The 13,744-nt window shown below is 42.5% G+C and overlaps 1 protein-coding gene across 1 annotated transcript in view; it reads right to left on the minus strand.

Moving 5' to 3' along the window:
• Positions 1–778: 778 nt before the first annotated feature.
• HCK (HCK proto-oncogene, Src family tyrosine kinase) overlaps positions 779–13,744 on the minus strand; it is a 30,933-nt gene continuing 17,967 nt past the window's right edge. The window contains exons 4-11 of the mRNA XM_075276954.1: positions 12,513–12,611; positions 11,973–12,076; positions 10,174–10,323; positions 9,028–9,180; positions 7,414–7,673; positions 7,173–7,326; positions 5,385–5,516; positions 779–2,047 (exon numbers count right to left, since the gene is read on the minus strand). Of these exons, the coding sequence (XP_075133055.1) occupies positions 1,845–2,047; positions 5,385–5,516; positions 7,173–7,326; positions 7,414–7,673; positions 9,028–9,180; positions 10,174–10,323; positions 11,973–12,076; positions 12,513–12,611 (1,255 nt within the window). The 3' untranslated portion in view covers positions 779–1,844. The remainder of the gene's footprint in view (positions 2,048–5,384; positions 5,517–7,172; positions 7,327–7,413; positions 7,674–9,027; positions 9,181–10,173; positions 10,324–11,972; positions 12,077–12,512; positions 12,612–13,744) is intronic.

Consider the following 13,744-nt stretch of genomic DNA (forward strand, 5'->3'; position numbering starts at 1 on the left):
AGCCTGTGATTGTGGGGATCAGTCTTATGTGTCGTGGTAAGGAGTTCCAGAGTATGGGGGATGCACGGGAGAAATCTTGGAGACGGTTGTGTGAGGAGCGGATGAGAGCAGAGCGGAGTAGGAGGTCATTGGAGGACCTGAGGTTACGTGTGGGCAGGTAGCGGGAGATTAGTTCAGAGATATATGGAGGGGACAGGTTGTGGATGGCTTTGTATGTTAGCGTTAGTAGCTTGAACTCAATTCGCTGGGCTATAGGTAGCCAGTGGAGGGACTGGCAGAGGGGAGCAGCCGATGAGAATTGGGGGGGTGAGGTGGATTAAGCGAGCAGCGCAGTTTAAGGTGGACTGGAGGGGGGCGAGGGTGTTAGCTGGGAGTCCCAATAAACTTATCCTTTCCCTCTAATAGGCCTTACACATTTCATCATAACATTCACACATATAAGTTTTATTTGATTCAAACAACTCCTTGCTGCTGCTTTACTTTTTCTTTGTCAATGAATGTATATATGTGTATGAGCCTGATACTGGCCATTATCATATACGTATACTGCTCTTCACTCCTCTCCATATCTAAGCACTACTGCAGTAGGTCTATTGTGGCAGCGTCTGGAGATGAAGAGCAGTCACCTACACAGGTTTAGATAGTAATCATGGCGCCACATAGCAAAAGTTAGAAGTTGGCCTTCGGCTTTATTGATCACAAAATACACACAGTTATACAGTTGTATATTTATGAATACATTTAATAAATGTATAAAAAGACTCAATTAGATGAATACAATATGAAAGTGATGAAGTGCTGCATGCTCAGCTTAGTAAAAAACAGTAAACTCAATGCTGTCCTGATGTCTCCAGTATACACAGTGCTTGTACAGAAAGTGGGGCTTACACAATACTGGATCAATATCACCAGTGCTCTCAATGCTGAATGGCCACTTCAGTATAGGTCTTATGTGTACTGGTGAAATATTCCAATGCATTCAATCAATGTGGGTAATGCTGTTCCCAGTGCTAGAGATACTGTTTAGTCTCCATTGTACACAATGAAGGCACACGATTTTCAGTGTTCGCACATAGTCTCCTGTATATACTGCTGTTTCATAGTCTCCAATATACGCAGAGCTAGTTTATTCTCCATTGCACACAATAAAGACACATAATCTCCAGTGCTTGCTTACAGTCTCCTATGTACAACCTGCTAGTTCATAGTCTCCAATGTACACAGTACTCACTCAGAGTCCTTAGTGTACAAAGTGCTGTCTCCAATGTACATACTGCTGGTACAGAATATCCAACGTGCACAGTTTGCTCAAACACTTTAGTCGTTCACTTCCCAGTCCACATAGACCCTGTTCAGTCTCCAGTATACACAGAGCTGGCTGTGCTGGCTACAGTGTCTACAATGCCAATAGAATGCCCAGGTTCTATAATCACAACCAAAGGGAACCATGTATATAATGTATATAGTGCTGGTCAGTTCTGTGCCTACGCCAGCACCATCTACAGGCAGAGTACCATACTAGCACAATGTAAAACAGAAAAAAACAAAACAGTTCCTGCTAAAATATTTACACAAATAGTTAGGAAATGTCATTTTCTGTATTTCTTATAACTAATAATTATACTTCTCTGGTAACATAACATTTAGCAAATATGACTGATCCACCAGCTGGTTGACAGGAACTATAAAAGGCATGGTAGTGGTGTTAATAGACGGTAACCTATAATGGGTAGGTAGCAAATCTGCACCAAATTTATCACATCTGTAACAGTATATTGCACTTGAAGAATAGCTGTGGGTCAGATCTGGATAGCCAGTGGCATTAGGACATGACCTGGCACTTCTCATGGCTGCTGCTGGTACTGGCTTTCTGTAGCAGTGAAAAAATCCTCCAGAATGCCTTGGAGATATTCAAAGGTTGGTCGCTGCTCTGGGTTTTGTTGCCAGCACTGTAGCATGATACTATAAAGCTCCTGAGGGCAGTTGTTTGGACAAGGCATGCGATATCCACGCTCCAGAGCTGTGATTACCTCTAGATTAGACATTCCTGGAAGAAAAGGAAATAATTTTCATTTATATCTTGAGAACTAGTCATACCATTGACACCCTTCCCTAAGGCAGCACAGTGGTTCAGTGGTTAACACTGGTGTGCTGTTCTCCTCATACTTATTAGTTAAATGTCCTGTATTACTAATTCCCTTTCATGTTATTTCAATGCATTGTAGTTGCTGCCATCTGCTGGGCAGAATTTGCATGCTGCACTTGTTAAAGAGGACCTTTCATGGTCCGAGGCACAGGCAGTTCTATATACTGCTGGAAAGCCGATAGTGCGCTGAATTCAGCGCACTGTCGGTTTTCCCGATCAGTCCCCCGGGTAAAGAGCTTTCAGTCCCGGTACCGTAGCTCTTTACAGTCAGAAGGGCGTTCCTGACAGTCTGTCAGGTACGTCCTTCTTCAAAGCAGCGCCTATCGCGCTGTACAGTGTGAGCGGGGAGGAACGCCCCCTCCCTCTGCTCACAGTGCTCGTCCATAGACTAGTATTACAGGAGGGGGGCATTCCTCCCCGCTCACACAGTACAGCACGATAGGCGCTGCTTTGAAGAAGGACGTACCTGACAGACTGTCAGGAACGTCCTTCTGACTGTAAAGAGCTACGGTACTGGGACCGAAAGCTCTTTACCTGGGGCACAGATTAGGAAAGCCGACAGTGCACTGAATTCAGCGCACTATCGGCTTTCCAGCACTATATAGAACTGCCTGTGCCCCAAACCAGGAAAGGTCCTCTTTAATAAAGTTTTTTCTCTCTGGGCGTGGTTTTAAGCAAAGCCCTAGTCCATGTCACTCCCTGCAGCCATTTTAGTTTTTCATAGCTGTGTGACAGGACTTGCTAATACTTGGGCTTGTGAAGGCATCAGTTTTTGACCAGCAGTTAGCCTCAGGAAAGACACCAACAGGACTGCATCAATACCACTACTGCCAAGACTACTACAGTAATGTACAGTCCTATGAAAAAGTTTGGGCACCCCTATTAATCTTAATCATTTTTAGTTCTAAATATTTTGGTGTTTGCAGCAGCCATTTCAGTTTGATATATCTAATAACTGATGGACACAGTAATATTTCAGGATTGAAATGAGGTTTATTGTACTAACAGAAAATGCGCAATATGCATTAAACCAAAATTTGACCGGTGCAAAAGTATGGGCACCTCAACAGAAAAGTGACATTAATATTTAGTACATCCTCCTTTTGCAAAGATAACAGCCTCTAGTCGCTTCCTGTAGCTTTTAATCAGTTCCTGGATCCTGGATAAAGGTATTTTGGACAAACAATTCAAGTTCAGTTAAGTTAGATGGTCGCCGAGCATGGACAGCCCGCTTCAAATCATCCCACAGATGTTCAATGATATTCAGGTCTGGGGACTGGGATGGCCATTCCAGAACATTGTAATTGTTCCTCTGCATGAATGCCTGAGGATTTGGAGCCGTGTTTTGGATCATTGTCTTGCTGAAATATCCATCCCCGGCGTAACTTCAACTTCGTCACTGATTCTTGAACATTATTCTCAAGAATCTGCTGATACTGAGTGGAATCCATGCGACCCTCAACTTTAACAAGATTCCCGGTGCCGGCATTGGCCACACAGCCCCAAAGCATGATGGAACCTCCACCAAATTTTACAGTGGGTAGCATGTGTTTTTCTTGGAATGCTGTTTCTTTTTGGACGCCATGCATAACGCCTTTTTTTATAACCAAACAACTCAATTTTTGTTTCCAAAATGAAGCTGCCTTGTCCAAATGTGCTTTTTCATACCTCAGGCAACTCTATTTGTGGCGTACGTGCAGAAACGGCTTCTTTCTCATCACTCTCCCATACAGCTTCTATTTGTGCAAAGTGCGCTGTATAGTTGACCGATGCACAGTGACACCATCTGCAGCAAGATGATGCTGCAGCTCTTTGGAGGTGGTCTGTGGATTGTCCTTGACTGTTCTCACCATTCTTCTTCTCTGCCTTTCTGATATTTTTCTTGGCCTGCCACTTCTGGGCTTAACAAGAACTGTCCCTGTGGTCTTCCATTTCCTTACTATGTTCCTCACAGTGGAAACTGACAGGTTAAATCTCTGAGACAACTTTTTGTATCCTTCCCCTGAACAACTATGTTGAACAATCTTTGTTTTCAGATCATTTGAGAGTTGTTTTGAGTAGCCCATGATGCCACTCTTCAGAGGAGATTCAAATAGGAGATCAACTTGCAATTGGCCACCTTAAATACCTTTTCTTATGATTGGATACATCTGGCTATGAAGTTCAAAGCTCACTGAGGTTACAAAACCAATTTTGTGCTTCAGTAAGTCAGTAAAAAGTAGTTAGGGGAATGCAAATCAATAAAATGATAAGGGTGCCCATACTTTTGCACCGGTCAAATTTTGGTTTAATGCATATTGCACATTTTCTGTTAGTACAATAAACCTCATTTCAATCCTGAAATATTACTATGTCCATCAGTTATTAGATATATCAAACTGAAATGGCTGTTGCAAACACCAAAATATTTAGAACAAAAAATGATTAAGATTAATAGGGGTGCCCAAACTTTTTCATAGGACTGTATTATCGCTTGTCACTGTTCTTGGGTCAAATAAACCCACGTTGGTTCATCATATCATCGTGTCTACGTTTGAATCCATCTATCCTGAGCTCCTGCCGGTCCGGTCTGCTCCACTGCTTGGATACGAAGGTAGGAGAGTCACACGGCTACTATTAGTTACACCTTCATTCGCCTTCATGTGGGGACAGAACAACTGGTGCCTCTCAGCATGGAGTCATGAGTTTCCTCCCACACTCCAAAGACATAGTGAGAGGGAATTTAGATGATGAGCCCTATATGGGACAGTGCTGACTATATTTAAAGTGCTGTGGAATATGATGGTGCGTTGGAAGTAAGCAAAAAAAGAAAATGGTATAAAACAACAGAAAGCAAGTGTTAAAATCTCTAATGTGGGAGACACCGAGACAAAAGACCAGACTTCTTGGAGTTGCACTAGAGGCTGCAACATGTAGAAAATGGAGTGCAGAGGGCCCTTGTTTTAATATTGTACTGAATCTTACTGCACTGTGCTATATCCTCAACAAGACATTTCAGGGGAGCTACAGGCTATATGGATCTCCAAGGTCTATGAGGGTCTTACTATACAGACTGGTCTTTTATTGCATCAGGACCAAGTTGTTTTTTACCTTGTTATATAATTTATCTGAGAGATGAGAATTGGATTGTTATCCCATCGCAGCAACAACTTTGAGCGCTTTCTTTACAATTTCTTTTTAGCTACCCCCAAAAATGCCTACACCCACCAAAAACATCTGCAAAACATAATGTTCTCACCTGGATACGGGGTCCTTCCATATGTGATAATTTCCGTCATTAGGATACCAAATGACCAGACATCAGATTTGATGGTGAAGGAGCCATAGTTTGCTGCTTCCGGCGCTGTCCATTTAATGGGAAATTTGGCTCCTGAAAAATTATTAACATTATCTGCACAAATGCCACCTGAAAATAACAGCCACAGTGCCCCTTTACAAAACTACTCTCTTACCCAGTGTGCACCAAAACCGTGCCCTCTTACAATACCATCCACTATAGCCTCAAACAATACCAGTTTTATAATGTCAGCCACTGTACCCAAAATCTTTATCCCCTTATAATGTCATTAACAGTGCCCCAAAATGGTACCCTCAGTTATAAGTAGAAGTACAGAGGGAGATCTGCTCCACTGTTAGCTATAAATGGCAGCCCACATTTTAACTTATGGTACATTTTCTGAAACTGTAATACCAAAGCAGATCATATACCCCTCCCCTCACTTTAAGTTCAGTGGACATACACTCACCGGCCACTTTATTAGGTACACCATGCTAGTAACGGGTTGGACCCCCTTTTGCCTTCAGAACTGCCTCAATTCTTCGTGGCATAGATTCAACAAGGTGCTGGAAGCATTCCTCAGAGATTTTGGTCCATATTGACATGATGGCATCACACAGTTGCCGCAGATTTGTCGGCTGCACATCCATGATGCGAATCTCCCGTTCCACCACATCCCAAAGATGCTCTATTGGATTGAGATCTGGTGACTGTGGAGGCCATTGGAGTACAGTGAACTCATTGTCATGTTCAAGAAACCAGTCTGAGATGATTCCAGCTTTATGACATGGCGCATTATCCTGCTGAAAGTAGCCATCAGATGTTGAGTACATTGTGGTCATAAAGGGATGGACATGGTCAGCAACAATACTCAGGTAGGCTTTGGCGTTGCAACGATGCTCAATTGGTACCAAGGGGCCCAAAGAGTGCCAAGAAAATATTCCCCACACCATGACACCACCACCACCAGCCTGAACCGTTGATACAAGGCAGGATGGATCCATGCTTTCATGTTGTTGACGCCAAATTCTGACCCTACCATCCGAATGTTGCAGCAGAAATCGAGACTCATCAGACCAGGCAATGTTTTTCTAATCTTCAATTGTCCAATTTCGATGAGCTTGTGCAAATTGTAGCCTCAGTTTCCTGTTCTTAGCTGAAAGGAGTGGCACCCGGTGTGGTCTTCTGCTGCTGTAGCCCATCTGCCTCAAAGTTCGACGTACTGTGCGTTCAGAGATGCTCTTCTGGCTACCTTGGTTGTAACGGGTGGCTATTTGAGTCACTGTTGCCTTTCTATCAGCTCGAACCAGTCTGGCCATTCTCCTCTGACCTCTGGCATCAACAACGCATTTCCGCCCACAGAACTGCCGCTCACTGGATGTTTTTTCTTTTTCGGACCATTCTCTGTAAACCCTAGAGATGGTTGTGTGTGAAAATCCTAGTAGATCAGCAGTTTCTGAAATACTCAGACCAGCCCTTCTGGCACCAACAACCATGCCACGTTCAAAGGCACTCAAATCACCTTTCTTCCCCATACTGATGCTTGGTTTGAACTGCAGGAGATTGTCTTGACCATGTCTACATGCCTAAATGCACTGAGTTGCCGCCATGTGATTGGCTGATTAGAAATTAAGTGTTAACGAGCAGTTGGACAGGTGTACCTAATAAAGTGGCCGGTGAGTGTATGCCAAACTTAATATGTTATGAAAAACTGCTGCAAATGAGAGTTGTGTCTGCTCCGATATTTACCCTCTCGTGCTGTATACTCGCTGTCCTCAATCACTCGAGCTAACCCAAAGTCTGCGATTTTACATGCCATAGCTGCAGACACCAGGCAGTTTGCGGCTCTCAGATCCCGGTGAATGTAATTCTTCTGTTCAATGAACCACATTCCCTCCGCAATCTGTGTGTGTAAAATGCAAAAATATAATATACCATGGGACTTGTCCTGGGGATGAACACACTAACTGAATATATATATGCGCCTCACCTGGGCAGAAAAGTCGATAAGCTGTGGCAGTGACAAGTGATTCCCTTCCTGACTCTTGAGGAAATCTAATAGGCTGCCCTTTTCCATGTACTCAGTAATGATATATATGGGCTCTTCCTGGGTCACTACAGCATGAAGGCGAACAAGGCGGTCATGTTGCAAGGTCTTCATTAGGTTGGCTTCTTCCATAAAGGCCTCAGGAGACATACTGCCTGGCTTCATGGTTTTCACAGCGACCTGTGTATGCCCATTGTATGTTGCTGCAAATGTGAAATGGAGCAAAAATGTGGGTATAGTCACCAAAATAATCCAATAATCCTCAGGCACTGCTCCTTTAAGCAATCCTTCTCTGTAGTGCATCTATGACTTCATAACTGATACTGCTTGCTGAGTGGCTGTATCTAAGCCTACATGTTTGATACTGTCAGCAGATGTTTCTGAATTATCATACTGGTATGTCATATTGTCTCTGCTGATCCAGTGGGTATAACCATATGATGCTGTCTAGTGAACTACTATATCCAAGCCTATTATGTAAAATACTCTATCATTGAATATTAAACACTGTATCCTGAGCTGGTGTATTTAAACGTATTGTGTGTGATACAGTATGTAAAGCTGTTGTATCTAAACATATCATATGCAATACATTCAGGAGCAAATTAAAGGTACCGAGATGTTTAGAAAGCGTGGCCTGCCAAAGATCCCTGTGCCATAATAATGTGCCATAGTGGCCCTTCATGCTGTCTAATATCCCATAGCAGTCCCTATGCTAAAGTAATGAAAAAACTAAATATAGAGATAACTGAACCAGTTTTCATTACAAATTTTCCAAAAATGTCATGTTTGCCACAAACATGCTCACAAACTACTATTATAATAGTATAATAATCAGAGGTCCAGGGAGGTTCGTAAACATAAGGGGTTAGCCACCTCCCCTGGGCTCTGGCTCAGTTCCCCATCCTCTTCGGGCCTATACAGCCTCCTGAATGATGTCAAGAACCACTGAAGTCACATGGATCATGGCAAGCATAGACATGATGTCAAGTATCTTGATGTCCGACCCCCCGATATCATTTAGGAGACCTGAGGAAGACAGGGATCCACACTGGAGCCCAGGGAAAGGGAGTATCACTATTTGTTATGTTTATTCTCCTCGCCTGCAACTCCACTAATTATACCCTGGGGTCTGAAGAAACTGCCTTGTGAGCCGAATCTCATGAGGTTTGCCCAATAAATACTCACCTCCAGTAGGCTCCCATCTCCCACAACTGTAGTCAACTGTATTGGCAGATGGGAATACAGTTCATTACTGGGTTGGAATGTAATTTGGGCAAAAGGCACTTATGTTCTGTTGGGTTCCTTTCCAGTCTTGGGCCCAGGGCAACTACACATTACACTTTATTATAACCTGCCCCGAACACAGTCTGTGTAGCCGATGTCTAAAGCGTATTATTCAATACTGTCTGCTAAACTGCTGTATCTAAGCCATGTACTTAAGCCGATCATATGTGATACTGTTTGCTGAGATTGTGTACCAAAGTCTTTCAAATTTGTCTGCTAAGCTGGTGTATCTAAGCCTATTATGTTGGATACTTTCTGCAGTGCACTTACCAAGCCAGACATCTCCAAACTGTCCAGCACCTAGCTTCTTCTCTAGTTTCAGTGATTCTCTAGCGACCTCCCAGGCGTCCTTCTCCCATGGTTTCTGTGGACGAGCTGTCTTACATGGCACGGTGAGGTACTGGCACAACCCATCCATATTACCTGAGAGCAGAAATAATCACATACAAATTCCTTAGTTTAATATCGTAATAACTGTTTCCCTCTGGAAGAATACATGTAAACTAGCTCTTTTAAAATCTAAAGAATAAAAATGCTAAATGGATCAGGACACAACGATAACCAAATGATTTATGGCATTTAGTACTTGGTGAAAGATCTTCTTTAAATGCTTCTTTCTTTTCTTTTGTAGTCTACATCTCACTCAATGAGTTGCCATGTCAAGAATAAAGGCGGCAGCAATGTCACCATAGCCTTCATGCTCATCTAAGACTAAAACAAAATAGGGAACCCATTCTTATCTTTTGCAGATGTAAAGTACAAAGAACAAGATTAGTATATTTAAAGAAAACTGTTATTTTTACTTATTGTACACATTTCTCCTAATAAAACTTAACTAGTTCCTGCCCGATGACATACTATTATGTCAACGGCAGGAACCAGTTCCTGTCAACTGATGTAATAGTTCGTCATAAAGATGGCACAGGCTCGGGAGCTGAACCCAAGACATCGGCAGAGGAAGTGAAAAAAAACAAAACAAATAAAATATACTCCCCTGTCCCTAATGCTCCAGTGTCTCCCAGTGAGGTCCAGTCCTGCAGCTCTGTTGTTTTCTTCTGACAGAAGTCTCCGTTGCATGTGATTCTTGGGGTCAATCAGCATCCTCCAGAAAGGGAACCAAGACGTCACTGCCGGCGAGGACTTCCAGCAAAATAAGACAGTCAGGCAGCAGGACTGGACTGTGCTTGGAGGACACTGGAGTATCGGGAACAGGTAAATATGTATGTTTTTTAATAGTTTTTTCCACCTCCCCCAGCCTAATTTAAAAAAAAACAATAGCTTGGACAACCTCCTTTAAGTATCAAACTAGGCTGTATCCTTAACGGATTAAAGAAAAAAAATTACTAGTATAAAAAAGAAGTATTTATTGATTTTTTTTAGACAACACAATGACAAGAGAACAACTGCTTGGCTCACTTTTATAGTAGCTGACCAGTTCCTGCAGAGAGCTGAAAGTTTTCCTAGGAGAAACATAGAATCCTCCATTATCCAGAGTACGGATCTTGTAATGCTTCACCATGTTTCCAGACTGAGAGTTGTAGTCTCTGACCGAAAGTGAATAGCAACCTTATAAAAATGTCAGTAGAGAAGGTTAGACAGGAAAATAACTTCAAGTCTAAATAAGTCTTCTGATGTCATAATTTTAGTAACATTTTTGGAGAATCACAGTTGGATTCAGTATGCAAAATATTGTATCAGTAATGTAAGAAAAAGGAATGCATCTTCTTTGGTAGCAACAATACAATTCATAGGAAGCAAGAAGAATATGTTGTACAGACAAAGAGCCAGTAGGTGGAAGCAATAATATATGAAAGACTGCATCATAGGCACACACTCTCCCTGATGTGTATGATTATCCCCTGACCCTGGTCTATAGTCTCTCACTCTGCCAAATCAGTATCCCTACGCTATGCTGAGGAGGTCCAAAAGACCGAAACAGCGCTGTCCATAGCTGGGAATCTGTTCCTTTTGGAATAGAAATACTAATTTGGCAATTAAATCTGCATCATGATAGTAGACTTATTAACTGAGTCATCCATGATGTTAAGGAGGCTACCCTCTAGAGGGCGGCGTACAGAGTGCACTGTTCTCCTAATTACATCCTGGAGAATAGATTTGCATATTTTTTACCCAGAATCCCTAGCGGAGCAGGAATGACTTGTAAGTCTCCGTACGCCTATGTAGGCACACACTCTCCCTGATGTGTACGATTATCCCCTGACCCAGGGAAAAATGTGTAATACTCTGTTAGCTAGGTAAAAAAATTGTGCAGTATTTTATATTTTTGTATTAAAATTCAAAAGCAAAGAAAAATTACATTTGCAAGTTTTCAAAGCCCAGAGGCTCCTTCTTCAGGCATTTACAAATGAATGACACAGTACAACAACTGGCAAGATAAAAGACAGAAAAGCAACTGCTTCATTAGGTGATATGTTAGAGAGATAAGGCAGGGTAATAAAACTGTGGTGTGAGACTGACACAAATTCACACAAGAGCAAGAAATACAAGACTTGTACCCTCTTCTTGTCAACTTTAAAAGCACAGTCCACATACCAAACACACAGCAGGACTGTACAATCTCTAGAACATTTTCATGTACATCCTCCAACGTGGTATACATAATACTGTGTCAATAAAGGACTTTATATTGGGGAATTAAAACAAAAACTGCAGACCAAGATGAATTTATGCAGGTACAATAAAATTTCATCTGGACATCCCGGTGGGAAAACATTTCTCTGGTCCATACCACAGCTTGTCAGACTGAAAAGTCCTGATTCTAACACGTCTCCAAGAATGACAGAGAAGGAAAAGTTCTGGAATTCAAGCTGATGATAAAATTCTGATTGGCAAAAGGACTCAATCTAATATCTGGATTTATGAACCCTTACATGGACATCAGACTGTCTCCAGACCCCTGAACTCCCAAGTTAACCTCAGTATGAAACACTGTATTATAAAAGCTAACAAAATAGTAGATAATTTCTGAATGTGACTAAAGTATAAGACATCATATTATAAAAGGAAGTTTAAGCCATGTATCACTGGTCTTCTTGTATATCCTCTGGTTTCACTGTTCTGCCCCTTCATCCCTACAGACTCTCATATTAATGAAATCAGGTAATGCTCACTGCTAGTTTTGCAGGTTCATGTCAGAAATAACCTACATGCACACATACATACATATATACACATACATACACACACACACTCACCTTTCATAGTCTCACTGTCCCGTATCATAAATGCTCCAGCCTGGTTCTCTGAGGACAGAAGCTGACGCTCGGCCTCTTTTCTGCCAACACCCTTGAAATACCATCTGCAGAAATACAACATTTAAAGGAATTCTCCATTTTCCAAGTGTAATTTTGAAGACTTGTTAAACTTAAATTGGTTGTTCCAATATAGACGCCCATCTGCAACTCCCAGGATAGACAATAAGCATGTGATCAGTGGAGTTTAACAATTAAAATCCAAGTATCTCAAGAAAGGGGGTTCTATACCTCTCTAGATGAATGGAACGATGGAATTGTATGTCAACCATGCTGCATTTTTCTGTGGGACCGCCAGAGAAACAGGACATGGTTATCTATTGCAGTCTCATATGCATTCTCTTTACTTCATTCATCCAAAGAGAAAAAGGACCCCCATTCTCAAGCCTGATGGTGGTCTCAGTAGTTGGACCCCCACTGATCTCTCTTATCCCCTATCATGGGGGGATGCAGACAAGGGGTGTTGTAAGTCAGAACACTCACTCTTCAGACTCCAGGGAGTTGACCCTTCCCACATAATTGCTGGGGATAAATCCTTCTTGCCCTGTACGAATCAAGCGAGCTCTCCACCATTCTCCAGACCTATAGAAAGACAAATGCGCAATCTTTCAGTAATATTACACACCTTACATTTTCCTATAGCTTTGTTGTGCCTGTGTACAGGGGTGTAACTTGAAAATAGTAAATTTTTGATTTGTATCTCACCACGGCATAGCACCCCCTTTCCTGGCCCCCACACAGTATAACGCCCCATTTACACACTATAATGTCCCATAGCATCCCCTCCACACAATATAATGTCCCACAGTAGCCATTCCACACATTATAATGTCCCACAGTGGCCCCTCCACACAGTATAGCGCCCCATTTACACACACTACAAATGTTCCATAGCACCCCCTCCACAAAGTATAATGACCCATAGTGGTCCCTCCAAACAGTATAATGTCCCACAGTGGCCCCACCACACAGTATAATGTCCCACAGTGGCCCCACCACACAGTATTATGTTCCACAATGGCCCCTCCACATAGTATTATGTCCCACAGTGGTTCCTCCACACAGTATTACGGTACGTTCCACAGAGCGTGCATGGAGGCCATAGAGAGGCCAAGAAGACGGTAGGCAGTACGCCAAAAACCAGGAAACTGGTTTTTATGTTTACTCACCTTCCCTGGGCCTCCGGTTGTTCTATTCTGGGGTCTGAAGAGACCTCAAAGTAAAATAATAGCAGTATTTGTTGGGGTTCACCCAAAAAATTCTCTTGACATTGGACTGTGGCCTTAATAATCGATCCCCGTTCCTGCTCACGGCCGCCTCCACTTCCCTTTCTTTCCTCCAGGGGGCCCCAGTGACGTGATATGGGATGCAGAAGGGCCCGTCGGGCTCCGTGGCAGTCGGTACTTAAGCCGCTGCCTGTGTATTTTTTAATCATTTCTGCAGGAGTAGTGGTTGAAGGCAGAAATACAAGTACTATCTATTTATTTTCCATTCTTTTTGCAGTCATTCTTGGCTTTGGCTAAAAAAAACCTCCCCAAAAAACGCAGCAAAAACTGCAACGAAAAGGGCTGAGTTTCTGCAATGTGGGACCTTAGCCTATATCAGTAAAATGCAAAACAAAACCCAGCACCCAAACCTTTGCACAATCAGTAGATACAAGCTTAAAGGGAACCTGTAATGTCCATTTTGGACACTAAAACACCCACAGGTCCTAT

The sequence above is a fragment of the Leptodactylus fuscus genome, chromosome 6 (genome assembly GCF_031893055.1).
Source record: "Leptodactylus fuscus isolate aLepFus1 chromosome 6, aLepFus1.hap2, whole genome shotgun sequence".
NCBI lineage: Eukaryota > Metazoa > Chordata > Amphibia > Anura > Leptodactylidae > Leptodactylus > Leptodactylus fuscus.